Source organism: Fusarium falciforme, chromosome 8 (genome assembly GCF_026873545.1).
Source record: "Fusarium falciforme chromosome 8, complete sequence".
In the NCBI taxonomy this organism is placed as follows: domain Eukaryota; kingdom Fungi; phylum Ascomycota; class Sordariomycetes; order Hypocreales; family Nectriaceae; genus Fusarium; species Fusarium falciforme.
This window is the reverse complement of record NC_070551.1, coordinates 3,816,933-3,844,443: the sequence shown is the minus strand read 5'-3', so window position 1 is coordinate 3,844,443 and position 27,511 is coordinate 3,816,933. Positions and strand designations below refer to the sequence as shown.

The 27,511-nt window shown below is 37.6% G+C and overlaps 5 protein-coding genes across 5 annotated transcripts; 2 read left to right on the top strand and 3 right to left on the bottom strand.

Annotated features, from left to right (window-relative positions):
- Nucleotides 1-13,972: 13,972 nt before the first annotated feature.
- On the bottom strand, nt 13,973-16,679 carry NCS54_01094300 (Zn(2)-C6 fungal-type domain-containing protein; the record flags this gene model as incomplete). Its single annotated transcript, XM_053156231.1, has 10 exons — nt 13,973-14,177; nt 14,243-14,733; nt 14,806-15,012; nt 15,081-15,095; nt 15,159-15,408; nt 15,495-15,519; nt 15,593-16,153; nt 16,204-16,339; nt 16,428-16,462; nt 16,526-16,679. 10 exons carry the CDS (start codon nt 16,677-16,679, stop codon nt 13,973-13,975), a joined length of 2,079 nt encoding a protein of 692 aa, XP_053012206.1.
- A 2,160-nt stretch (nt 16,680-18,839) lies between these two features.
- On the bottom strand, nt 18,840-19,721 carry NCS54_01094200 (Hypothetical protein; the record flags this gene model as incomplete). Its single annotated transcript, XM_053156230.1, has 5 exons — nt 18,840-19,035; nt 19,088-19,451; nt 19,501-19,556; nt 19,608-19,620; nt 19,679-19,721. 5 exons carry the CDS (start codon nt 19,719-19,721, stop codon nt 18,840-18,842), a joined length of 672 nt encoding a protein of 223 aa, XP_053012205.1.
- A 548-nt stretch (nt 19,722-20,269) lies between these two features.
- NCS54_01094100 (MFS domain-containing protein) lies at nt 20,270-22,220 on the top strand (the record flags this gene model as incomplete). The annotated part of the gene is made up of 4 exons (XM_053156229.1): nt 20,270-20,882; nt 20,933-21,081; nt 21,142-21,311; nt 21,365-22,220. 4 exons carry the CDS (start codon nt 20,270-20,272, stop codon nt 22,218-22,220), a joined length of 1,788 nt encoding a protein of 595 aa, XP_053012204.1.
- A 382-nt stretch (nt 22,221-22,602) lies between these two features.
- Nucleotides 22,603-24,171, bottom strand: NCS54_01094000 (Hypothetical protein; the record flags this gene model as incomplete). Its single annotated transcript, XM_053156228.1, has 2 exons — nt 22,603-23,153; nt 23,202-24,171. The coding sequence occupies 2 exons, from the start codon at nt 24,169-24,171 to the stop codon at nt 22,603-22,605; spliced, it is 1,521 nt and encodes a 506-aa protein (XP_053012203.1).
- Nucleotides 24,172-25,029: 858 nt separating this feature from the next.
- NCS54_01093900 (Hypothetical protein) lies at nt 25,030-27,041 on the top strand (the record flags this gene model as incomplete). Its single annotated transcript, XM_053156227.1, has 9 exons — nt 25,030-25,276; nt 25,326-25,389; nt 25,444-25,705; nt 25,757-25,877; nt 25,930-26,009; nt 26,069-26,386; nt 26,453-26,563; nt 26,613-26,773; nt 26,834-27,041. The coding sequence occupies 9 exons, from the start codon at nt 25,030-25,032 to the stop codon at nt 27,039-27,041; spliced, it is 1,572 nt and encodes a 523-aa protein (XP_053012202.1).
- Between the last annotated feature and the right edge of the window lie 470 nt (nt 27,042-27,511).

Below are 27,511 nucleotides of genomic sequence, written 5' to 3'. Positions count from 1 at the left end.
CTTTATAAGGTTATAAATAACATTTTTGCCCTTATAACTACTATTAAAATAATATAACTTAATTAGCTTTTTTTATATCTTAGGGTTATTTATTATAAGTAAGGGTATATTATAGTTTTTTTTTAATTACTTTTAGAGGTATTACTTTTAAATAAAGAAAAAAAGTAATTTTTTTTTAAATTATTATTATTATAAGTAAATTAGTCTTTTAGGCTTCTAAAAGATATATAAGTATTTAATAATATTTTTATATTCCTAAGAATAAACCTTATTAAGGATATTAGGTTTATTATTAATATAAATTATATTAAGTTAGAGATTTATAAAGTCTTTAATATTTCTCTTAACTTATATATCTAATTAATTAAATAATCTTATATACTTTTATAATAATCTATTTATTATATAGTTTTTCTTTCTAGGTATATATTTAATAATAAAGTTAAAAAAAAGAGGTAGCTAATTTACCTTAAGATAAGAGATTTAGGCATATTATTTACTTTATTATTAATTTAATAGACTAAAACTTATAAATTAATTTTAAGGATAAAAAGAATATTATAGATTATGCCTCTAAGGTAGTAAAAGGCATAGAGGATTACCTTGTATTTTCTTTTTATTGCATTATATATAGTTTTAGATAGGTTTTATATTTTAAATTTAAATTAAATTAATTTCTATTTCTTATTAATTATTTATATTAAGGTATATCCTTAGCCTAAGAGGCTTATATTAATTATTAAAATTACTTTCTTAGTCTCTTTTAAGTAATTAAGAGTAATAAGAATTAATAGAGCTATAACTTTTTTCTTTAATATTTCTATAGCCTCCTTTTAATCTAGCCCCTAAGTAAACTTAGTATCTTTTTTTAATAAGTTTATTAAGGCCTTTATAATCTATATAAACTATTTAATCTATTAATAATAATATCCTATAATACTAAGGAAAGACTTTACCTCTCTTATATTAAGGTAGACTTCTTACTCTAAGATCTTTATAACCTTTTTCTTTTTTAGTTTTTTTTTATAAGTCTTATAGAGGTATTTAATTATTATTATTATTTTTCTATAAAATTAAGATTAAGAGCTTATAATTATATATCCTAATAGCTTAATATTTATTTGTATTTTATTAAGGTAAATTAGGTGCTTTAAGATAAAGTAGTATATCCATAGAGCTACTTTCTCTCTTTTATAATTTATTATAAGTCCTCTAATATAAATATTATCTAGAAATAACTAATATATATCTAGGATTAAGTCCCTTAGGATTTAGAGGATATTTTAGGTAAACTAAGTAATAGAATTTATAGCTTCTTATAGTAATATATATGTCCTTAGTAACTTAATTAATATTATAAAGCTTATTAAATCTTTATTAATTTCTATAAATTTTATTTAATTATATCTTAAAAAGAAATCTAAAAATAATAATATTTTATATATTATAAAATCTATAGAGAACTTATTATAGCCTAATAGAATTAACCTATTTCTTATTATATACTTATTTATTAATATAGCTAAATTAATTAATTAAAACTAATTATTCTTTTTTTAAATAAGAAAAAATAAGTTTTTATAAAGGCTATAACCCTCTTTTAAGATCCCTTTTTTTATTTAGGTTCTTAGGAATTTAATAACTTTTTTTTTATATCTTTTAGGAATAAATATACTTTTTACTTACAAGGCCTTATATTTAATTATTTTAATAATTTATAGAGGTATTATTAATAAATTAAGTTTTTTATATTTTAAAAATTCTTATATTAATATTACCTCTTTATTATATATAATCTTAAGAAATATATTAAGTTTTTCTTAAGTAAAAGTATTATTTACTTAATTAATTAGTCCTTAGAGTTATTTTTTATAAATCTAAGTTCTTTATTTAATTTCTAAAAATTTTAAGGTAATTTAATTATAATACTTTAAATCTTTTTATAGCTTTTTTTTTATTTTTTTTTATTTTTTTATTTTTTACTTAAGGTTACCTTTTAGGGTAGGCTTATCTAATAAGATATTATCCTATAGGTAGATCTTAATACTTTTTTTTTTATAGAGGGTATTAATTAATATCTCTTTTAGCTTATTATAATTAAATAAGTCCTTATTTTTTTATATTTTATATTTCTTTATTACTTATTTTTTAATTAATTAATTTATATCTTTTAGGGCTATATAGTATTACCTAATTATCTCTATTTTAATAATTCTTATTACTTTTTTCTTTAACTCTTAGCTTATTTATTATAATAATATTAGGATATTATTTAATTTTAAATTACTTTCTTAATTAACCTTAGGTTTAGAAAGAAGGTTAATATTTATTTTTATAATATATTATTATTTATATTATAAATTAGGGCTTCTTACTTAATAGATTTTATAGCTAAGGTAATAATATAAGTATTACCTAATTAGTATTAAAAGAATATAAAATTATCCTTTATTAAATAATTAAATAATACCCTTATTAAATAAATAAATAATATACTAAGAATAAAGAGAATTAAAATTTTATTAAAAGGCGCTATATATATTTTTTATTAGATCTATATATTACTAAGGTATAGCTAAATAGTAATCTAGCCTAGTATTATAATATAGTCTTAGGAAAAAGATATTATCGAGGTATAGGTAAGGGTAACCTTAATGCTATAGGCTTTTGCGAGCTTTTATAAAATAATATTTCTTTTAGAGCTTATATTAATTATAGCTTTAATTACTTTACCTTCGAGGTTATTAAGTCTTATAAAAATATAAGATAGCTCTTAAGATTAAGTAACCTACTTACCTTAGTCTTTAATTATTAACTTAATATTATTAATCTTTTAATTAATTAATTTTTTTTTTAATTTTAGGTATAATTCTTTTTAAGCCCTTTACTTTCTTTTAATAAACTTTAATTATTATTATTTCTTTATTTATAATACTTATATTAATTATAATAATATAGTCTCTAGATAGAAGGTCTTTTATATTATTATTTATTTAGTTAGCTTAGTTTTTTTTATTAATAAGGATTATATTTATATTTGCTCTTTTATAGATTTTAGCCTAATAGGCCTCTCCTTAGTCTTATTTATTAACTTAGATTATATTAGTATTATAGGCCTTTTAATTAGATAATTTATGCCTCTCTCCTATAGTATAAGGCATAGGTTTAATATATATAATTTATTTTATATTATTAGTAATATCTTAATAATTTTCTCTTATTTTTTTATTTAATTAAGGTAATAATATAAATAGCTTATTAGCTAGAATTAAAATCTTTTTAGTTTAATATTTATTTTTTAGCTCTTATAAGATTAAAGCTTATTTTTCCTTAAGAGTCTAGAATCTCTAGGTCTTTTTTTTATCTATAGTAATTAGCTTCTTAACTAAAGATAATCTTCTAATTAATTAAATAGCTTCTTATTTCTCTAAGATATCTTTAATATATACTCTTTTTTTTATATTAGTATAAATAATAATAATTATAGTAATAAATATCTAAGGTGCCTTTACTTAATTAATTAATATAGGGTCTTTATTAATTAAGATTATATTAGTAGAGGTCCTAGGCGGTAGGTTTTAATTATCTAAGATATCTTAGTCTCTATATATAATCTCCTTAGGTAATTAATTAAATCCTTCTAGGGATTTATATTTTAATTAATAAAGATCTAAGGCCTTAGGGTTCTTATAGATAAAATTATTAATAATATTATTCTTAGGCTCGGTTAATATAAATCTAAGCCTAGCTTTATTATACTATTTAAGCTACTTTGCTAATAAGTATAAGTCTAATTCTAGGAATCTTATTAACTAGTTATTAATAAGTTTTTAAATTTTAAATTTCTTAAATTAATATATAAGGTTTAATAGTAATATTATATTACCTCTTCTAAGGAGGGTAGCTCTCCCTTAAGGGTTATAGCTTATAATACTAGTACTCTTATTATAGGCTAAGTGACTATAGGTATTAGGGAAGTGGTTTTTTCCTATATAATATTAATATATTATATTATTTTAATAGCTACCTTGCCCTAATCTATAGGCTATATATATATAGAAATTCTTATAGTTCTAGGTTTAATTAAATAATATAGTATTTATTTTAAAGGGCTAGCTTATTCCTATAGTAGCTTATTTATTATTTTCCCTCTAGATAATCTATGCGAGCTATAGCTATATTTCTTATTCCTTTACTAGATTAATTAAGAGCTAAGTTAATTATGCGGTGAGGTTATTAATCTTTAAGTTAATTACTTTATTAGGCTTTTTTCTTAAAATCCTAGGTATCTTATTGCTTTTTATAGAGGGGCTAGAGTTCCTTAGAGGAGTTAAGGCCTAAGTAACCTTATAGGTATTATTTTTACTTCTAAAGTAATAGGTCTTCTTAATCTCAATCTTATTTTTATAGTATTATTTAATTATATCTATAAGGTTATAATAACTTATAATAATAAGCTCTTTAATAGCTTTATTATATCTTTTATAAATCCTATTAATAACCTCCTTAAGTAGTACTTTATAAATAGCTTAAGATTATATATAAGAGTCTATTTAATTCTTATTAGTCTACTTAAAGAGATATTAATATTTATTTAATTATTTAATAATAGCATAAAAGTTAACCTTTAGTTAAACCTTATTAAGTATTTTAAGCTTCTCTTTAATTATTTTTATTTAATTAGAGTCTTTATTTATAAAGGACTCCTTTAGCTTTTTTTAGGCCTTTTCTTAGCTAAATCCTTTTATAGCTTATTAGACCTCTCTTTTAATCTTAGGGTTAATATATAATTTAAAAAGCCTTAGCTTTTGTTCCTTAGAAATGTTTATAAGCTCTACTTACTAATTAAAGTTTTATAGGTATTTAGTTATATTTTTCCTTTTAAAGGTAAGAAATAAGTAAAGTAATATTATAAATAAAGAACTATTTAATCCTTTAGTTATAAGTTCTTAGAATAAGTTAAGGAGGGCCTTATTAATTATTACCTTAGTATTATTCTTAGCCTTTATATCTTAGCTAATATTACTTTTTAATATAAGGTTAAGGCTTTTATTATTCTAAGCTATTAATATAATATCTATAGCTATTATTATTTAATTAGATAATTATAAGTTATTATAATATCTTTTATTTTAATTTATGCCTTTAAGGTAATAAAAAGATCTTATTATAGGGGTTTCCTTAAATACTATTAAGATTAGGATAAAAGTAGTAATAATTTCGCTTCTTATAAGCTACTAAATAAGTATTCTAATAATTAGGACTTTTTGCTATTATATTATTAATGCCTTTATAAGTAGTTTAGGTAAAGATAGCTTACTAGCTCTAGTAAAGGAGGGTTTCTCTTATGCTAGCTATGGGTTTATAATATCTTTTTTTTTTATATTTATAAAAAGTAAGTCTTTTTTATAATTAATATTTACTTTATATAAGGCATAAAAAGGGTTTATATTAACCTTAATTATCTAAGGTAATTTAATTAAATAGTTTTAATCTTTTAGTAATTAAAATAAAAATAAAATTAAGTTATAGCTAATTTTAATAATAATTAGGCGATTTTTAAGGTCCTCTTAATTACTTATTTTATTCTTTTTATAGTAATTCTTTAATATCTTATATTCCTTAATCTTATAAAGGTAATTATATTTATAGTCTATTAATTAGTAATATAAGAATATACTCTCTTATTTAATTAATTAGTTTAATTAATTATAGTATATATTAATTATTAAAAAAGTAAGAGTATTAAAGATTTTTATATAGGGGTACTAGATTTATTAAAGAAATAAAATATATTAATTATAGCTAAATTATAAGAGTTATAACTTTTCTTAAAGACTTTTAAAAAGAGATCTTATATATTTCTCGGTAAAAGAAACATAATATAAAATAATAAGGGTAAATAATTAATTAATAGTAATAAAGATCTAGTTAGAGAAAGAGCTTAAAAGCTATTGTCTTTTCTCCTTAATTACTCTAAAGATAATAATAATAGGGGGTTAAAGGCCTCTAACTCCTTTTCTATATATAAGAAATTACCCAATAGCCCAAAACGGCTTAGCACCTATTTCCCCCAACTCATTAGCTATATTTCTAGCTAAATATATATATAAATATAGCGAGGATAAGGCCAGGGTATTAATAATAGATATCTCTTTTCTACTACTAATTACTATCTAAGTCTTTCTCTTAGTAGCAATAAAGCTCTTATAGTAATATATACTAGAAGTAGGCCCTAAAGTCCTTAATCTTCTTTCTCTACTATAAGAACTTTTTAATAATAGGGCCTATTACTAGCTCTATAAAAGCTCCCTCCTAGCGTAGTTAAATACTACTATGTACTTCTTTGGGTTATAATTAGATAGCCTAGCGTTAAGTAGCTAGTTATAAATATACCCTTTAAGCTATTGCCTCTAGAGATATTACTTAAAGCTATTAAACTTTGCTTACTGCTCCCTAGCCTAAGCGGCGATATTGTCGCGGGTGGACTATGTTGCTATTTACTATAGCTAGAGATCCTTATCTTACTTATCTTCCCTATAGAACTAGCCCTTGGGCTTAGGCTAAGGCAGATAAGTAAGGTAATAGTTGTATTTCTTTTTTATATACTCGCAAGAGGATTAATCTTACTGCCTATTAAGCGCTATATCAAGCGCGATCTAGTAGCACTAGCTATTAGAAAGAAAAGCCTAGCTAGCTAGGTTAATAAGCTAGTTAAATCTTATCTAATTAGTAGGCTTATACTTAGGCATAATAATAACTACCTCGCTTAGTAAGCCGTCTTAGCTAGCCCGCCTATTTTACTAGCTATAGTTTATAATCCTCTAAGGTATTTTAAGGTAGATAATAAGCCTAATATTAGGGATATTAATGCCTAGGCTAAGAGCATTAATTACTATAATAACCTGGCCATGCTAGTAGAGGTCTTATTTATTGCCTTATATCCACGCTCTTAGCTGCTATACCTTACTATTAGCTATGCTAATATTACTATAGTATATGTTATAGCCTAGGTATTCTGTGAGCCTCTCTATTGTATTCCTACTTAGGTAGTATATAATAGCCTTAGCTAAGCTAGTATATATGCTAAGCTTCTAATTAATTAGCGCCCTTATAATATTTGCGGTTAAGGCTTATTTATTATTATTATTATATGTATTAATAGCGATAATGCTATAGCTAATATTAGGCCAGCTTATAGGATTATAAAAGACTATAGTATCTTTAGGGTTATAGTTAATGAGATAGAAGAAGGGCGCCTTATCTGCGATAGAGAGCATTGCTATTAGGTAAACTATTTGCATACCGCGCCGGGCTAGGAAACCAAGCTTATATAGCCTTGGCTAGAACTTTAAGTTACCCTCGAGGATAGTATAGCATTTATTAATAATAATGCGGTCTAGCTAGGCCTAAGACTAGAGTATATCGAGGTAGGTCTAGAAACGCTTAGTTAGTATAGTCTCTAGTATTATAAAGATAATCCTAATATATCTAACTATCTAATTAGCTCGCTACTAAGCTGCTATAATATTTATCTCCCTTATATAGTTATAGAGGTTACCCTATAGAGATACTAGGGGCATAATAATAATTATAACCCTACTAGGATACATTACTGCTAATAGCTAAAAGAGTAAACTCTTATTACTACTAGTAGGTATAATAGCGATAATTAGGCTCTTATTTTATATAATTACCCGCATAACTAGATACTACCCGGGGCAGAAGGTAGTATTACTACTTAGTAGCCTCTTAAGCTTAAGAGCTAGGTTGATTATGTAAAGCTACTTCTACTAGATAGCCTATAGCTCGTAGAATTATTTTATATTAATATAGGCTCTTAACCTCTTAGAACTAGATTGCATGCTTGCTAAGGAGACCTAGAGTATAGAGGGGAAGCTAAGTAGGTAGTATTACTATTAGCTAAGCTACTAGAAGCTCTCGCGGTGCTAGTAGGTCTTAAAGTTAGCTTCTTAGAGGCCCCTGCTATATACTATGCTAGATATCTAGGCTATATAGCTAGTCTGCTTATTTATAATAATATCTTTCTCGCTAATACCCTCCTAATTAGATACTTTATTGTTACTATTATTATTATTAACCTTATTATAAAAGCCCTAGCTTATAATAGATATATCTTAGATAAAGCAATAACTAATTACTATAGTAATATGCCTCTATAAACTAATACTAAGTATCTTAACCCTAATAGTTATGCCTTATTATTAAAGTATTTAAGATATCTAGGCTAGGGTAAAATTCCTAGGCGATAGGCTAATAGCTTATAGCAAATTATCTATTACCTATAGATAGGCTTACTATTTTTCTATACCCTAAGGGTACCTAAGCTCTAATCTAAGATTTTAAAGTATCTAATTAATTACCTTATATATATATAATCTACTAGGGTTATTTATTTTAGCTAAACCCTTAGTCTCTTAAAGGAAAGGTAAGAAAATCTATACTTAATTAGAAAGTATATTAATAAGGGCTACCTTAGTAAATAATAATACTAACTAGGGCTACCTTAGTAAATAATAATACTAACTAGAGATAGTATACTAATAGTATACTAACCTCCCGAGGAAAAAACTAATAAATAACTCGCAATTACTAAGAGCATAAAAGGCCCTTATAGATACTAGTAATAAGTATAACTATACTATAATTAATAAAGATATTATAGGTATTACCTAGTGCTATATTATAGTAGCATAGGGAAGGATCTCTATGCTTCTCGCTAAAAGCCTACCCCTAAGGTAAATAAGTATAATAAGGTACTTAAATATCTAATTAATTAATTTTATATATATAAAGAGTACCTAGCTATTTAGCGCCATATTAGGCTACTTACTTCCCTTATACTATTAGGCTCTTAGCTCTAGCTAGTTCTAGATATAGGCTATAGCCTAGGTCCTTATGCTCTTACTAGTAATCTAAAAAAAACTCTTAAGGAAGAAATAACCTAGAGTCTCCTCTTAGGTATTATCTTAGATAGAGTCTTATAAAATAGGTAGCAAGAGGGCTAGTTAGCTATTTAGTAGTAAGTAGTCCTACTAGAAGAAAAAATCTTAGAATAAGGTAAGCTAAGTAGTATTAAGGATAGATTACTATAGGGTAAATAGGTTCTAGAGTAGTAGGTAGATTCCCTTATAGATAATATTAAGGCTATCTTATATTAGAGAGCTAAGAGAAACAAAGTTAGCCTTAATACTAATTCTATAGCTATAGAGCTAGAAAATAAACTATATCGGGATAGCTTCTAACCTTAGTATATTACTAAGCATATATTATAATATATAATGCTTAATAAGCTTAAGAATACTAGGGGTAGACTCTTATATAGCTATAGTGCTTAGACTATTAGCTACCTTTTAATTAACTTCCTTATATCTAATTAAATAGGCTTCCCTAAGGAGGAGAAGTTATAAGACTAATATAATAGCAAAGAGCTATAAAGTAAATATACTAAAGCTATGCTATATATTATTAGGGGTAATACTAAGGATAGTAAGAAAAGAGACTATAAGATAATTATACTTGGTATCTTTAATATATTAATAAAATAAAAATATAAAAAACCTAAGAGTTACTTCTTTAAGCTAATTAAATATCTCGGCGATTAGTTAATTAAATAGATCCCCTTAGGACTATTTCTAATAGTCCTCTATATTATTAGAAATCTCTATTAAGCTATTATATACCTTCCTTTGCCTACTGCTAACCTTAAATAATAGCTATTTAGCGGGGTCTTTAAGCTTAAGGCAGCGCAGAGCATAGAGCAAAAGCCACTTAGCTACCTAGGCATATCTCTGCTTAGTCTCTTGCTTATAGCTATAGCTAAAAGGCTTCTAATTAGCTATATTAATATTAAACCTATTGGCTTTAAACTAGGCTATGAATGGAATCTCTTATTAGTAAAGTAAGCCCTATGCCTCCTAGATTAGTTAATTAAGTACGCATAGTATAAAAACAAAGCTAAGGTTACTAGATTTATCTAATACAATAGAGCTTAGGTTAATATCAAGGGAGACTAATCTACGCAGAAAGTCCTTTTAATTAATAAAATCATAGAGGTAATTAACTAAGCTAAGCTAGTTAAGCTATAGCTATAGCTATATAAATTAGTCTAGCTACTCTATAAGGTTAACTTCTCTCTAGTATATAAAGAGGGCCTAGGCCAAGAATACTATAAAGATATCTATCTAATTAAATAGTTCTCTAATAGACTACTATATATCAACCTTAAAGTACTCGCTATAGTAACCCTTCTAGAAGAGCTACTAATAAAATACTCTAAATCGCTAAGGCTAAGAGGGTAATAGATCTATAGAGTATGCCCTAGACTAAGGTAATCTTCCTTTTTTACCTATATAGTATATATTATAATAATCCTTTTAAAAGTACTTTTATAGCTACTTAAGGCTACTATAGATTTAATAATATAATATATTAAGTATATACTTAAAACTATTTTCTCTTACTAGACTTAGCTTATTTATTAAAAGGCCTAAGGGAATTAAGTAAAGTAACTAATTAAGGTCCTTAATATATTTTAAAAGATTAAGGGTTTCTACCAATTTAATAATTAGCTAAATATTAAGTAAGGCAAGATTATAAGAAATCTAACCTAGGTACTATTAGATCTTATTACTTAAAATAATAACTCTATAGCTCTTATAAGTAAGAAGAGAGAGCAAAGGGATATAAATAAAATATTTTATTTTAAGGTCTTAGAATAAATAAGAGGGAAATCATTAAAAAAAGGAAATAATTAAGAAAGTATAAAGCATAAAGGTAGCTTATTTAAGGAGCTTAAAATTAATCTTTATTTGCTTTTACTACTTAGCTATCTCTAACCCTAAGTCTTATAACCCTTACCCTAAGTAAAAGATAATTAGTTACTAAACCTCTAAGGCTAGGGTAAATAGGGCATAGTAGAAGTAGGGGTAAACTACTTTAAAAATCACTAAAATATTAGGGTTAGGCTTATATCTTAAGTATAAAATAAGTTATAGAGGTAAGAGAAGTTAGGGTTAATTAATTATATAGTTAATTACCTTATAACTAATTTTTATTCTTCTCTAATATTAAGAACCTAGTTTTCTTAAAAATGCGCCTTAGAAGGGAAAAAAAATACGCCTTTAGGGGTGAGCTACTAGCGCCGCGCTAAATATCTATATAAAAAAAATACGCCTTAAGTAAGGCGTGTTTATAATATATAGTAGGCTTAATCTAAGATTATCTAAGGTAAGAGAAATAAATAAATAAATAATAAATTTATTATAAATATTAAGGATAAATTACTTATATTATCTAATCTATACCCTATAATCTAATACTATTTTAAAATATTAAATATAATTCTCCCTAGAGAGGTTTAATACTAATAGATAATATAAGGTCTTTATTACTTGCTTCTTTATAATATAATAGAATAACTAATAAGAAAATAAGCTTTACTTATTAGGCATAAGATATTTAATATCCTTTTTTTAATACCCTTTTTATTAATATTTCTCTTAGTAGAAAATAAAATAAGATCTTAATTAAAAGCAAAAATAAGCTATAACTAGATCTAATTATATATATTAGGCAAGGTAAAATTATAATAATTAATATAAAGCTTAATATTAAGTTTAATTAATAAAATATTTATATATAAAGATAAGTATTATTTATTATTTATTTATATATATATATATAAGTAATATATTAAGTAAAAAAGATCTATAAATTAGGGGTAATTAAGAGGGGTTATATTTTTACTATAAAATTCATAAATCTACTATAAATTACTTAAATAAAAATATATTTATTTTATACAGTCTTTTAGAGCCTTAATATAATATTAGCTAGCTATAAGCTTAGGTTTTTTATTGCTATTAAAGTTAGCCTAGTTTTTAAATAATAATATATATTAATATTAATCTTAGGTAATATTCTAATTAATATCTAAGATAATATTAATTATTTTTTAAATAATAGTAATATTATAAGAGACCTAGATATAATGCTATTTAGCTTAATATATAAGGCTACTATTCTAGAAAAAGTAATAAAGATAGGTAATATAATTATAGTTAAGGGGCCTATTATTACTATAAGACTAGGTAAAATAAAAGAGATAAATAAGTAGCTTAGTAATAATAAGGTAATAAGGCTTTATTTATTTCCTTAAGGAATTAACCTTAGTAAAGAAAGGTAAAGGAGGCTTTAGTGACTTAGCGGGCTTAAATAATAATAATAAGGTATTATTAAAGATAGAAAGTAAGGAGAGAGAGATAAATAAATAAGGTTTATAGGAAAAGTAAGTAAAGGTAATTCTTAGCTATTTAGAGGGCTAGGGATTAAGATTAGATTTAAGAGGTAAATAATAATAAATTTTAATTATTATTTATAATAATTATTAATAATAATTATTAGGATTTATTATTTATTATTATTTTATTTAATATAGGATATAAAATTATAAAAGGATAAAAAGTCATAAATAAGAAGAGATAAGAGCTTAGGTTATTATATTAAATAAGAGGGTTAAGGTATAGGGGGTAAGGAAAGTAATTAATTAAAAGAAAAGAAGATAGAGATAAAAGACTTCTAAGCTACTAATTAATAATTAGATATAGTTAAAAAGTAGCTAAAGGAGTATAAATAAGAGTTAGGGAAAATAAATTAAAAAGGCAGAGAAGAGATAGAGGCTTAGAGGTTTAGGGAGGGTTAGGTACGTATAGATACCTAAACCTAGGTTTAAGTAGGTCTAAGGTAGAAAAATAATAAGTTTACTAATAGGGTTTTAAAATATTTAGGGCTTATAGTATAAATAGCCCAAAGATATATAACTTTTAACCCTAACCGGGACCTATTCAGGGTGTTTTTTAACTATAATAGCCTTCCTTTATACTCCTAATTAAAATCTTTACTTCTTATATGCTAAAGTTATATAACGAGACATAACCTACAAGCTACCTATACATTTAATATAGAACTTATATATAAACCTATATATAAGGTATAAATTCGGGTCTAAGGATAAGCTATCTTATTATATAAGAGCTTCAAATAGACTCTATAATAATAAGATACAAGCCTTCAAGAGATTAATTACTAGACGTTACTCAGTAGCAAGTATATTATACTTCTTTCAGAGATACTAGTTAACTTAAGCCGGGATAGGGGAAAAGGCAACGCGGTATATATCATAGCAATATATAAGCACTTAAGCATAAATATTAATAGAGAGATTAACCTATAAGAATACTACATCATCAGACATTATGCCTTATTTATCTCATAACCAGTTTAGTTAGTAAAAGGATAATATAAGGGAAAAAATATTAATTAAAAACGCTAAGTAAAATAAATACCAATATCAGGTTTTTAAGTCTTATAATATTATATAAATAAGAGATATAATACTAAAGCTCCTAAATTATATTTATTACAATTAAGTTTCTAATACACGCTTTGCCATACAAAAGATACTTCCTATTTATAGTAACAAGGAATCAGCGCCGGGGTCCTAGGAAGTTAAAAAAGACACACAGACCAAATATTCATATATTCCGACCCAAAGCTAAAAAAAAAAAAACCGAAAGGGGAAGGTACACAGGCCGCAAAAAGTAGTATTAGGGCCATTACTAGTAGTAATTGGTACAATAGGGGATCGATCTAAACCAGCATAATAATAAATCAACCCCATATTTTCACACAAGTAGGGCACTATCGTATCGCCCTGCTAGAGTAGATGGGATGACTTGGACGCGGCCTGGACATATTTATTTCACCGTTGCATCCTCCAGACTCTGTGGCTCTCTGTCCAATGTGCCTCGGTCAAGTTGGCATCTACATCCTCCCCCCGCGAGCTCAGTTATACTAACTCCCGCAGAATCTACACAACCAAATGATTCTGTCTGTTTGCTTTCGTTCCGTTTCTTCATAGACCCTGTCTTAGAAAAACGTTTCTCCAACCTTAGCTCGGAGATTGCTCAAGAACCTCGCTGGCCACGGTCACAAGCGCCAACACTTGATGAAAAATTCCTCGGCTCTTATTCAGTGAGCGACCAAAGTACCCTAAAAGTATTCCAAGACGGGCAAGATCCTCTTCTGAGCCCCGTTTGTTGTAAATATCGCAGAACGAGATGCCAGCCACGACCACAGCTAGATAGAAGAGGATGCTATTTTAGAATGTGTTAGACATGCTCCCGAGTGCGTCATGTGAAGGAGGAGTATTGAGATTTACCTCCTAGTAGACTCTTCGTAGAACATGTCTCTCGAACATAGACGGCTCATGCTTCGCACAGCATCGGAGACAGTTTCCTGAATCACTCCAAGGGAAGAAGATTCGCCTTGGAAGGTCCGCCAACCAGGACAGTGCCACCGGCCTTGAAGCACCAGGACCAGTTCATAATAACGGATGTTGATTGAATCTTCCAGATGCGATGCGGACCGAGAGCCAGGACTGAACCTGTGAGCAGATTGGTAACGGAGTGCTCGTAGCGAGCTGTCCCTCCATGCAACGAAGCGTGTGTGTAGACTAGAGATCGTTGACTCCATCTTCTGGGCATCTCGAATTCCGTTCCCGGTATATAGCTGTGGTATCACATTAGAACACAAGGTAGCATACTCGTAGAGCGGGATAATGTCTTGGTCCAGAATATCATTTCTGTCGGCGCTGCTGGTTGACACCTCAACCCTTTGGGGAGAATAGTCAATGCATGTGTCGTTTATCATCTACACAAGTATAGAACAAATCTTATGTTAGTGAGGTATTTGGAAAGAAAGAAAGAATTCCGGTTTCCATACAGAGGAGATTCCAGTGCGCATCGAATAGGGCTTCTCCAGCGTGTAGAGAAACCAAAATGTTTGCTGCGCGCGTCTTTGTTCTTGAGAAGACGAGTACGTCTGCTGGATAGCATGCTTGCTGTCTAGTCGCATTCGAAGTGACAGTTGCACGGCGCTGGCGAGGAGACGGTCAAAATTTGAAGGGCATAGTATCTGACTGCAGTATAGCTATTGGCTTCGTTAGCAACCTGATCCTTTTTGTCTTCTTTCTACTAGCAGTCTTGATGTCTGCTTACCAAGATGGCAGACGCCTAAACCGATACTGTTAGTCCAAACAAAGTAGTGTGGGATTTGCATCTTGAAGAAAACTGTACCTGAAGGTGTAGAAGCGTATCTTGGCTGCTGTCATACGCATGAAAGGTGTCATGTGCGCGCATAGCCTGGAGAAAGAATGCTGAAGCAGTCTCCTCTCGTGTGCTATCTTCTATTCCCTGTGATCGTCGGAAGACGCAGACTGTGAGAATAGCATTTGCCAGAGCTGAGTACGCCAAGCCGCTGTGATGTTGAATGAACACTTGGTCGGTAACATGCTCCGCGAAATCTCGGTCTATAAACAACTGTGGCCTGAGTAATGATCAGCTTGGAACTAGGCATTACTTGATTAGGGGACCCATCATGGGAATCAAGAGCTGGAAGAGAGACTGAATTACCCGTCGAAGGACCCGTTGTAGAAATCTAGTCGATCAGCGTTAGGACAAGACACTTTTGAACGTTGCGTGCTTCGTGTCCACGTCAAGGTCTTCCTTACCACTCAAGTAGGCCCGTAATTGAGTTCCTTCCAGACGTTGCTCATTCCAAGTTTGCTGCAAGTCGAGTTGGAGAGGGGCACTGTAGAAGAGAGCCCGTGTGCTCGATATCAGCTTCCGTAGCATCATCTCTACCTCCTGAGATTTCGGGCTCTCAATCGTCCTTGACTTGTCAATATTGAGTAGAAACATGGATATCAGATCGGTTCTGCCACGGCACTCCGTCTGCAGTAGTACACTGCTGAGTTGTTGATAGCTATTCGAAGGTATAGCTTTCGACTTGGCGTATTTGTCTACTTGGTCTGATATCGGGATGTCCAGATTTGTTGATGGAAGCAGTAAAGAATCCAAGTCATGGGTGACAAGGTCCCAGCTGGTAGAAAAGTCCACATCATAAAATGCATCTAGCTGGGTGCTTTCAGTTTGGCAAAGTGACTCTGCTGACGAATTGAGGCTGGGTGTATCTGAGTGACGGCGGAATGGTCCTGAGGGGGCATCAAGATGATCGCCAGAGAAATCTTCCGACGTATCAAGAAGGCCTGTTGTGGAGAGTTCACCCGTTTCTCAGCCGTGAGATCCTCTGATGCTACTACATGGAGTGGGTATATCTTACCTGCGATGCTAGTGGTGATGCTGGGACTTGATGAAGCCGTAGATGGAGTTGGCGGAACACGGTTCATGACCCGGGTGCCCGGTGGCCGCCCCAACTTTTTAGTTCTTGGAGCAGGAATGCATTCGAGACCGTTCTTCTGTAGACAATGGTTAGCTGTTTATCAGCGGTAGTTCGCCCAACCCAGCGCTCAAGGCAGAGGGAACTGCTGAGAAAGAGAAACTTGCTTCACACTCGGAGCATGAGGGCTTTTTCCCATCGCCTGTGAAGTTTGGCACACGTCAGCTCACGACACGGCCTTTTGCCAGGGTTGAAGTGACCATACACCGGACTTTCTTGTCTCTACAAGCCTGGCATGCACCTCTTCGACGTCGAGCAGTGGACCGCATGGACGAGGCTGATTGTTGCGGATAAGCACCTATGACAGATGGGTGAAGAGATGAATGATGAATGATAGTCAAAGAGATTCCCATCCGCATTAGAAATGAAAGGGAAGATTATCACGCTGGCATGGCCCAACGAGTCAACAAACCGTGCCCCAAAGGTGTATCAGAGTCGGACGCGATCTAGGCGTCGTACTAAGTAACACAACACGCAGTCGATTCAGCTCAGCCAGCCCCCGTCCCGTACCGCACGTCCCGTCCCGGGGCTGCATAAGCGAACTCGGGACTTGATGGCAGCTACATACAGACGGGGGCTGGGTATATCACTACGTCATGGATGGTTTTCGTTCGGCCGTTCCCTGCTTCATAGACGAATCAAAAGGGGCCGCATACGCAGTTGCTTGGACGGGTGTGGAAAGAAAACGGGCCAGAATCACCAAAGATCATCGGCAGGGGGGATAAAAGTGTTTACTCCCTTTATGACATGGAGTTTAGGTATGTGACAGAAGATGTGGCGCAGCTGGAGTTCCAAAGAGGACCTCTCATCACAGATAGTTCTAGGTAGTCAAGGTGGAGATTCTGCATGTCTGGCATTTTTGGGCAGGGATCTGCTGGTAGCGGCGCATGCAGGGGTCCGAAGACGGCGGCGCGGTGGAACAGTTGATGGCGATCTTGGGATGAGGCACTGGGTTTGGCCAGCAACTTCAGCCTCCGCCGTGGCCCGTCTACGTTGTAGGGTGAGAAACAAGAGACAGGGGGGGCTGGGTCAATCATCCATCTCCCTCATGGGGGCCTCTCCAACTGTCCTCTCCAGAGGTCTAGAAAGCGCCAAGGGCTTGGACCAGAAGAGTATGTCCGACATCAAGCTTGCTATTGGCAGAAGTGGTAGGAGAGCCAAACTGCCGAGAGTGCACCGGGGAGGACGGCTCGATCCGGGAGCGATTTGACTTGGTGAATAAAGTTTAGGATGGTGAACAAACCCTAGGAAATTGGGGCAGAGCCCCTGACCTCAGACTTGGACCGGGGCTTTAACGCCACGGAGCTTCACTCCGGCATATTTGTCATTGGAGGAGAGACCGTGCCAAGAAGGTGCAGGTTTGAAAAGAGCAAGCGGGTGTTCTGGAGGGAGTTTGACCTCTGTCTCCCATCAGGAGTCTGAAGATGTCGCTAGGCTGAGACACTGGAGGACCTGAATAGCATAGACATAGTTAGTAAACGATGGTCTTTACCGGTCGAGAGTACACCCGTACTAAAGGCAACCAAGAAATCTTCCTCTGTTTTGACGTCAAGCCTTGCGGGGGAAGACCCCGGTTGCCTAAGACAATAAAACCGCGTTCTCGTACCCCTGTCAGTGACTTTCCAGTATGGAGTAGAACACGCCGCCATCAACTACCGAGAACTGACATCTCCAAAGGGGGTCCTTTTTGGGAAACGAACTGAGTCTGCTGTCCCGTTTGGCGTCTAGCGGTGACGGATTCGACTGGGGCCGCTCCGTATCCTTGTTTTACCCTGGCTGTGGCGTCTTGGTGGCTTGATAATGAGGAAGGACTATTGAGTACTTGTCTCAGTCGAGCAGGGTAAGAGGATATGCCGACCAGGCTACTGGTTATGGTCAACTTCCCGAACCACCCGAGATGCAGATCCTTCCTAGCAAGTTAATGAGCTGTTCTCGTGGTCACCATAGGCTCTCTGGGGCGTGCAGACACATACGACCATTTAGTCCTGGCGTTGAAGACTCCTTGGCTGCATTAGTGAAGCTGAAGACGGAATGTCACCTTGACAGCCTGGTTCCCGTCCAAACAAACAAAGGTACCAGGTGGCGTCCAATGGCACGGGGGAGAGTGGCAGATATGGGGCTTTCCCCCCCAGCTAAAGCTCGTGAAACGTCACGAGGCAGGTACTCAGCGACGGTAATATTGAGATCATTACTGACCAGGACTACCAGTCCAGAGCAGAGAGTCCTCAGAGACGGTGGAAAAGAGACCCAAGAGCTAAGAGCAGGCTGCATCAAGCCGCCTCCAGTCTCGCTGCTCGGCAAGTACTACGTAGAGTTGCTGAGACGATTTCAGGGGCCACGTCACACCTCCAACCCTGCCCTTGCTTTGGTCTCGGGGTGACAGCATGTTTCAGAAAGCGAGTCTTGCAATGGAGGTAGGTGCTTCTAAAAAAGGATAATGTCTTGTTCCTTAATCTATACGAGTACGACTAAACAGATCCCGCGGATGCTGAACGAAGCGACAACTGCCACCCTTGAACCTACGCAGCGGCAGCCATAGCAGCCTGGCTATCCTTGAACATTTTCTGCACAGACGGACGGTTAGACGTTGCTTTGTACCACGCAGAGTAGGCTGGGTATTTCTCCTCAAGCTGCAGGCTGGCTAACGTTACCTCCTCGCCGAAAATGTAGGGAATCAGGGACGCCCACGGAACAAATGCGAGGTCAGCTAATGTACTGTTTTACCCAGTCAGCGCAAGTTCGGTCAAAATCACTATTCATCACTCACCATTTATCACCCACGAGATACTCTCTCCCGCCGAGTGCCTTGTCCAGAACAGACACCACCCGCACAACCTCGTCTTGGTATCTCTTCATAGCCTTCTCCCCCTCGCCAGGGTTCTGTTTGTAGAACCAGGCTTCCCCGTGCGAAGGCGCCTGACCAGTGACATGAAAGTGAAGCCACTGCTTGACTTGGAATCTCTCGGAAGAGGCGTAGTTCAACGAGTGCTCCTTGTCGTAAGTCTCCACGAGATACTCTATGACAGCGCCGCTCTCCCAGAGAGTGACCCCAGTGTTGGGATCCTCAATGGCTGGGACCCGTCCATTGGCGCAGATTTTCTGGTACTCGGGCTTTGCCATATCCTCGGAGGCTGCGAACTTGGATTAGGTCCTGATGTGCACCGCGGTTTCTTGACTTACAAAGCAGCTCCAGCTTGTAGGGAATGTTCAGCTCGTTGATGATGATAACAACCTTCCTATGGCATGTCAGATGAGTGAAGAATCGTGACTTTGGGAAGACTCCTTACCACGGGGAGAGGCCTGAAGAGATAGTTAGCCAAGCTGGAGAGTAAGAGGAAAGAGTAAATCCAAGACTAACCCTCGGCGGAGCCATATAGAATAATTGGCTTGATTGCGGCCATTTTGGCAAAATCTGATAGCCAGTTGAGAAGATGTAGACTGGAGGTGAGGTTTTCTTGTGGGAACTCGTGGAACAATCAATCATGAAGTTGATTTATTGAAGTTGATTTATATGGACGTCTACCTCAGTGTCTGTCTCTCGATGAAACTGAAGTGCCAGGTATCGTAAAGTCTGGAAGGATACCCAGTAAGACCGGCTAATTTAATACCATAAAATAATCCGGATCTACAAACTGGTGGCTTGGGATAGCCGACCACCCAGATACACTCAGCCATTCCTCTTCGGCTGTTTAAACCTCAGGTCGGCACTTTTCATATTTTACTATCCGGCCCCCGGATGCCTACCATACTATGCACCGAAAAACGATTAGTCACGTCGTTTCTTTGCCTACTCCTACCAAGTCTGCATCAGAGAAGAGATCGATCACTTTGGATCCTCTGATATCTTCCTCTTTGAAGGGACACCCTGCAAACTGAAGCTACTGGGAACACATCATCAACAGCTACACCTAGCACGTACGTCACCAGAAGCTACCACAGAACTACAATCATGCCGAGCACGAAACAAGATCATTCATCGTCGCCCCCTGGCCTCGGCTTCCTACCAGACAGCACGACACCGCTACTTCAGAGCAGGCAGCACACGGCCGAGAATGTGGACTATTCTACAACCGACAGCGAATCTTACAGGGAGGCCAGCCAGGCCACTGACAGCAACATACTGGCGGCTACGCAATCAAGTGCTGTTGAAGATGAGCCCAATGAGAGCCGGGATACAGCTTCGAGAGAGAATGACGAAGAAGAGGGAATTGCTATCCTGGGAGGCTTGCAGCTGGGTCTTCTGACCTTTGGTCTCAGCCTTGCTACCTTCATCGTGGCCCTGGACAACACTATAATAGCCACCGCTATTCCTCGAATCACCTCGGCTTTCAACTCTCTGGACGATGTTGGGTGGTATGGAAGCACCTACCTGTTGACCGTAACCGCGCTGCAGCCATCCTTCGGTCGCATATACACCTTCTTCAACGTCAAACACGTGTATCTGTTTGGCATGGCCGTATTCGAGATAGGATCGGTACTCTGTGGAGCAGCGAGGAACAGTAACATGTTCATCCTTGGCAGGGTCGTGGCGGGTGTTGGCGAGGCGGCTCTGTACAGTGGATGTAAGTCTGTTGGTTGCGTTGCATGGGTCTCGCTCTGACTTAACGCTTAGCCATGACAATTATTGGTCTCACTGTACCTCTGAACAGGCGCCCAATGTACCTGGCCCTGCTCTCATCGATGTATGCAATCTGCTCAGTCATTGGACCTCTCATAGGAGGAGTCTTGACGGATAGAGCGTCGTGGCGGTGGTGTTTCTGGGTAGGGAATCTCAGATATGGACTCCTATTTGACCCGACCTTGCTTATCTAACCCTCGTAGATCAATCTGCCACTTGGTGCTATCGGTTTCGCGGCTGTTGTATTCTTCTTTAAACCTCCTCGGCGAACTGAGGATCTGCTCAGTACCAAACAGAAGATCCGAGAAATCGACATCCTGGGCACATTTACTCTAAGCTGTTCTGTTATTTGCCTGCTTGTTGCGTTGCAATGGTTAGTCCTAACCGATCTTCCTTTGGTTCTTGTGGGATACTGACTACCTGCAGGGCCGGCACAAGCTACCCCTGGAACAATCCCAAGGTCTGGGGAGTTCTCTTGGGTTCTTGCCTTCTCGCTGTCGGTTTCATTGCTCAACAAATTCGACGCGGGGAGCGTGCTACGATCCCACCGAGGATCTTGGGACAAAAGACCGTCTTCTGGTCTTGTCTGTACGCCTTCCTTCTTTCCATGGGAACATTCACCCACATCTACTATCTTCCCTTTTACTTTCAAGCGGTCAGGGGTACTTCAGCCGAAGGGTCAGGCATCCGTACGATCCCGTACCTGGCCTCGAACATTATCGCGTCAATCATCATCGCCGGTGGTACCACGGTTGTTGGAGTCCTCAAACCATTCATGATATTCGGGGCAGCCGTCTTCACCATAGGCTCTGGGCTGATCTATACGCTTCAGGCAGACTCTTCTGCCGGCAAGTGGATTGGATACCAGGTTATGGGCGGGTTCGGAGCTGAGGCTGGGGTTCAGCTCCCCTTTCTTGCTGTACAAGCCGTTCTGAGCCAGCGCGACATGCCTACTGGTGTCGCAATCACCACCTTTTTCGACAGTCTCGGCGGAGCTCTCGCGATATCGGTTGCGCAGAACCTGTTCTACAATGGCTTGAGAACCAATATTCCGAAATACGCACCAGAAGTTCCAGCAGAGGTGGTGATCTCGACAGGCCCAAGTTGTCTTGCAGAACTGATAAGCCCAAAGTCTTTGCCAAGAGTTCGAAAGGCATACATGGAAGCGCTGCGCAACTCGTTTGTCCTTGCAGTTGTGGTGGGAGTGCTTGGGATTGTCTGCGCCTGTTTCGTTGAATGGAGGAGTATACGCAACAAGAAAACAGCGTCCGATGAAGATTGACTATGTGCGGAACGTACATGAGTAGAGTAGCTTTGATCAACAGGTCTCTCCAATGCTGTCAGCGTATGTTGGTTGCGCCTGGTCATGTCCGCACTCGGTAGCTTGTGTACCATCATCAGCAGATCCTCTACCGTTGAGTTCACAACGTGGGGGATACTTTTGCTGAAGGCGAATTCTCTCATAATGCAAAGATCGACTACGACTATGCGTTACATAGGGTGGGTTTATATGCCTCGAGCGTGAAGTCCTTCTGAAAGTCTTGTGCTGACTTGCTGACCATGACAATACGTTTCTGTTGCACTCTGGCTGAACTTTCAAGTTCGCATATACAGCGGAGTACCGTATGATAATTCAACTACACTACTCTGTTGTTCTTGTTTATCTAAGGGCAGAGGCCAGCCTCCGCACAGAGTTGGCGTAGGACAGCGGCAGTGTCCACGCCGTAGAGTTTCTCAACCACCGCCAAACTCTTCATCCCGAGCGACTTTGAGTGAGGGCATTGAAAGGTGTCAGAGTATCCGTCAACGGTTCGATAGACACTCTTGTTCACGGTGTTGCCCATAGGCTCGGGGGATGGGTCGTCTAGATATAGATTTGACCCCTTCTCGTTGCCGTCGATAAAAACACGTCGGCAAAGGTACACTTCCAGCAGGGTTGATGGAACAGGGTACTCAGACGATGCCCTCATCTTTTTCAGGATCTTCTGTGCCCGGGAATACACTCGACGCTCGATGCCATCATCGACGCTGATCAATAATCTTGCTGGTTTGTCCCCATTCTTCGAGGGAATCCCATGTCCATGCCCACACGCCTCGTTGCCGACGAGAGCCTGCCGGACCACCTGGAAGACATAGAATAGATACCCAAGAGATCGGAAATCGTGGGGTCTCTCCTTTTCCGGAACCAGTCGATAGAAGCTTGCCCAAGCGGGCTCTTGCTCGCTCAGTGCGTGTAGGACGTTGTGGAGGGATGGACGCGTACCCATTTCCAAGGAATGACGGATAATGGAACACACCAGATCGGCACCTGGAGAAACCTTGATATTCAATGCCTCGGCGGAAGAACATCTCTTCGATAGCTCGTAGTTAATGTAGCCGCGGAACACGTGCGAGATCTGTTCATGACGCTTCTTGACCGCGTTCAACCACTCCAAGGCCTCTTGAAAGGTGCAAGAGCCACTCTGCAAGCAATCGTCGACGGACTGATAGTAGTGGAAGCTTGGGACATCCAGGCGTAGATTCAGCCCCTGGTGGGCCACAACAAGATCGTCGTCATGTGTCTTGCGGCGTACGTTTGCACCAAGCAGAGCCGCCAAGTCCGCGATGACGGGCGCGCTGCGAGCAATGTATTCCATCTCATACAGCGCAGGCCCCGCCTGTAGCTTCTTGACATGGATTCTCTGGGCCTTGCTGATGCTTGAAAGAATTGTTTTCATGGAAAAGAGGCATACGCCGGAGACGATGGTGAGGTCTTGCAAGCCGAACTTGTCACGCTTGTCCGAGAGGCCTTGGGGTACAATCTGTGTTGTTGGGCTCGAAAAGTGCAGATATTGGGTCGAGACTTTATCGCCAGTCTTGCCAAGGGAAGACGGAAAATGGAAAACAGTCTTGACGAAAAAGGTTATCCCCTCGACGTTCAGAGCATGTCCCTCGCAAGGAGGCCCTCCGACGAGGCCGCTGGATGTGATCGTTATGGAGGCTGCCCCCCCTTGCCCTAGATCATTGAAAATCTCGGCAGCTTTTCTTGCTACTTGGCTCCCTCTGATGACGGCTTTCGCGTATTTGGGGTGACCTTCACCGTCGTGGGGCCGACTGGGTTCATGTCGTGTATAGTGGAATCCGGAGATGATCGATGTGCCCTGTTGCGTACAGGACTCCAGGTCATGAAACGATATGGCCCCAGTAAGTGCCTTCAGGTCTGCCACGAGCAGTGTATCTGGCAATGACCCCATGATGGATCGAATGAGGTTGTTGAAGGGTTGCCGAGGGTATTTGGGGCAGATTCTCTGACTTGTATTATCATTAATGAAGTGGATGGTTGTATCAAGAATAGAGACAGATGCCAGAATGGTGAGAATAGCATAATGGCCATGTATTAGGCATACCAGAGGTTATATAGTAATATGACGGAATAATTGGAACTGGAGTTTGCATAGTCTCTGCCCTTCCCAGCACCCAGTGCACACCGGTTGCCTTCTCAAACAGTACCCACAATGCGTCGAATTATGAGCAAGGCGATGAAACAACGGTATTAGAATTATCCCAATGATGTAACATCCAAGCTACGGCTCTCAGTGCTTGGGCGTTAATTTACCGATGCTGGCGGGTGTTTGAATGAGCCGGGCCATGACACGGCGGAGATCGCATCCACCGGATATCACAAGATTGTGAACCGACCGGGTCAACAAGCAAGACCACAAGAACGCGATTGGCTATTCCTATGTCGATGTCCTCCGTCTACAAACGGAAGACATTGGGAAATGTACCGAGACTCTCACGGCTTAAACCAAATTAGCCGGGTTGATAACAGCGGCTTATGTGTGAGTGACGATCACAGTCTAGAATTAGCCGACGAGGGGAAATGGCACAAACCATTCCTAGAAGAATCTTCAGACAATCATCGGTTGATTCGACCCACGTATTAAGGATTGGCAATCCATCAGATATATAGGTGTCTTTCCTCACAATCAAGGCTGGCTCTACTTGCTCAGCACAATCTAAGTGATTAACCCAACTTCTCTTCCTCCAGCCTGACACTCAACTCTTGCTCCCACTCCCTCAGCCATCCCTTCCCCCTCCAAGCCTCGAAGATGGATATCCAAGCTCTTTGGGGTATGGTCCAGGACACCACTGTGGACTGGGACATAGCTTGGAGGCTGTTTGTGGGAGCCTTTGTTCTCTACTCTTGCACCAAGTACTTGCATCGCATCTACTTCCACCCGCTTAGCAACATCCCCGGCCCTGTCCTGGCGGGAGCAAGTCATTTGTATGAATGCTATTACAACCTGGCCACCAACGGGTATTGCAACAAGTTTATCGATATGCACAAGAAGTACAGTAAGTAGACCTACTCCTTCCACGGTGCTCACGACTGACATGCTGCCAGAGTCCCCAGTGGTTCGTATTGGCATCAACCATGTTCATGTGGGCGACCCAGAACTTTATCATACGTATAACAGCCCTTGAAAACAGAGGATTGCGCCTCATCTCTGACGACATGACAGGATTCACAACGCTGGTGATGATTTCCACAAAGCACCGGAATTCTACCTCAAGCTAGGTGTTGACGGGTCGACACTCACCATCACTGACCCGCAGGAGCACAAGAAGCATCGAAGCACGCTGAATCCATTGTTCTCCCGCAAGAGAGCCGATGATCTGGCACCCATCATGGCGTCAAAGTTTACAAAGGTCGGGGATTGGATGGCCCGTCAAGGCAAAGAAGGGAAGCCAGTTCTCATCCACAGAATCTTCCGTGCACTGGGGGCAAGACACACCACTTCAACCAGTAAATGGACGCCCGCTGACAAGCTTTAGGCCGATGCTGCATGCCAGCTTCTGCTCGGGGACTCTTTCAACATGGCGGATGTTTCTGATCCAGATTCCCTTCACCCTTTCATGCGCAGTGTGGATAGATTTACCATGATGACCTGGCCGAGTACGCCTTTCTCTCCGGATATTTGGCTTGATGCTTACCTCTGTGTTTTTAGGAATCTATTACCCTGCTATCGGGTGGTTTCTCGACTCTCTTCCTAACTTCTTAGTCGAAGGGCTAAGGCCAGGCTTAGATGTAGGCTGCTGCTCAAGATAGCGTGCTCTCACCATACTGAAGCTAACAGGGTATTCTAGGTCTACAGGCGATGGCTAGGTGAAGCAGTCGACGCCTACGACTCTGGAAAAGAGCTCGACAAGCCGCCTACCCTCTTCGACATCATGGTACGAACACGTCGCAAGGAGGGAAAGAAGGTGGATGAGACTCAAATCTTTGACGATGTCTCTAATTTTCTCATGGCTGGCATGGAGGGCACCACCAACGTGCTCTCATTTGCCACCTACTTTCTGCTCACACACGACGACGTGATGAAGAAACTTCAGGATGAGCTACTTGAGGCGAGGACAGCCATCCAGGAGTTTGACCACCGACAGATAATGGCATTGCCGTATTTGGTTAGTTGGCCAGGGCTTCCACCAAAAATACCCAGTGGCGGTGACACTGACAAGATTTGGTTCTAGACAGGAGTTGTCAAGGAGTGTCTTCGGCTCAGCAACACAGTTCCAGGCTCTCTCCCACGCAAAGTTCCTGAGAGTGGAATCGACATTGGAGGACATCATGTTCCTGCTGGGGTAAAATCTCCCAACTTGATGTGACAAGAACCAACTAACCATGATATAGACAATAATATCCATGATACCTGCTGTGGTAGAGTACGACGAGACCATCTTTCCCAACCCCAAAGAGTTTGTGCCCGAGCGCTGGATGGGCAGCGATGCCTTGAGCTTGACAAAGTGGTCCGTCGCCTTTAGCAAAGGGCGGCGGCAATGTCTTGCAAAAAAGTGCGTACATCCCCTCATTTCTTGGTGATATCATATGCTGATGACTTGCTCAACGATTAGCCTGGCATACATGGAGCTGTACACTACAATTGCCGTCTTCTTCTCGCGATTCGAGATGGAGTTGTATGATACAAAGGCCTCGGATATGGAAGTTATCGACCGGCTTGCACCGGTGCTCAAGAATCCCCCGAAGGTAAAGATCATCCGTGATAAATGGGAGGATGATCTCACTGCCGCTGTGCCGAGCCTCAAGGCAGTCAGCTCTTAATAACGTAAAGGCTACGACTTGATAAAGTCAGATATGAGCCGACTTGCCTCATTGTTATTGACTGACACATCTTGGCGAATGAGGGCCTCAGCATGCAGAAGTCTGTCTGGAAGATGAATGGTGAGAAAGTGTTAGTCGCTGAACCATGGCTATCGGAAGAAGAATTGTGTCATGGCGAGGCACGAATATGAATGCCTCACTGCCAAGCATCCACCACGCAGGATACGATAATCTTAGTTAATAAGACAGACTGAAAATCAATGAACTCTCCTAATGTCACTGAAGCTGATGGCAGTTCTGTTTTAATGTGGTGATAGTAGCCATAAGCTAAAGCCTCGACTTCTCAATCGTCGTATATCCACCACGAATAAAGGCCCTCGAAATATCAGAGACCTTGGCGCAGCCTGCGAGGGCCATAGCCCGCTGAAACTCCTCCATTAGAATCCCAAGTGCGAGTTCAACGCCTTTCT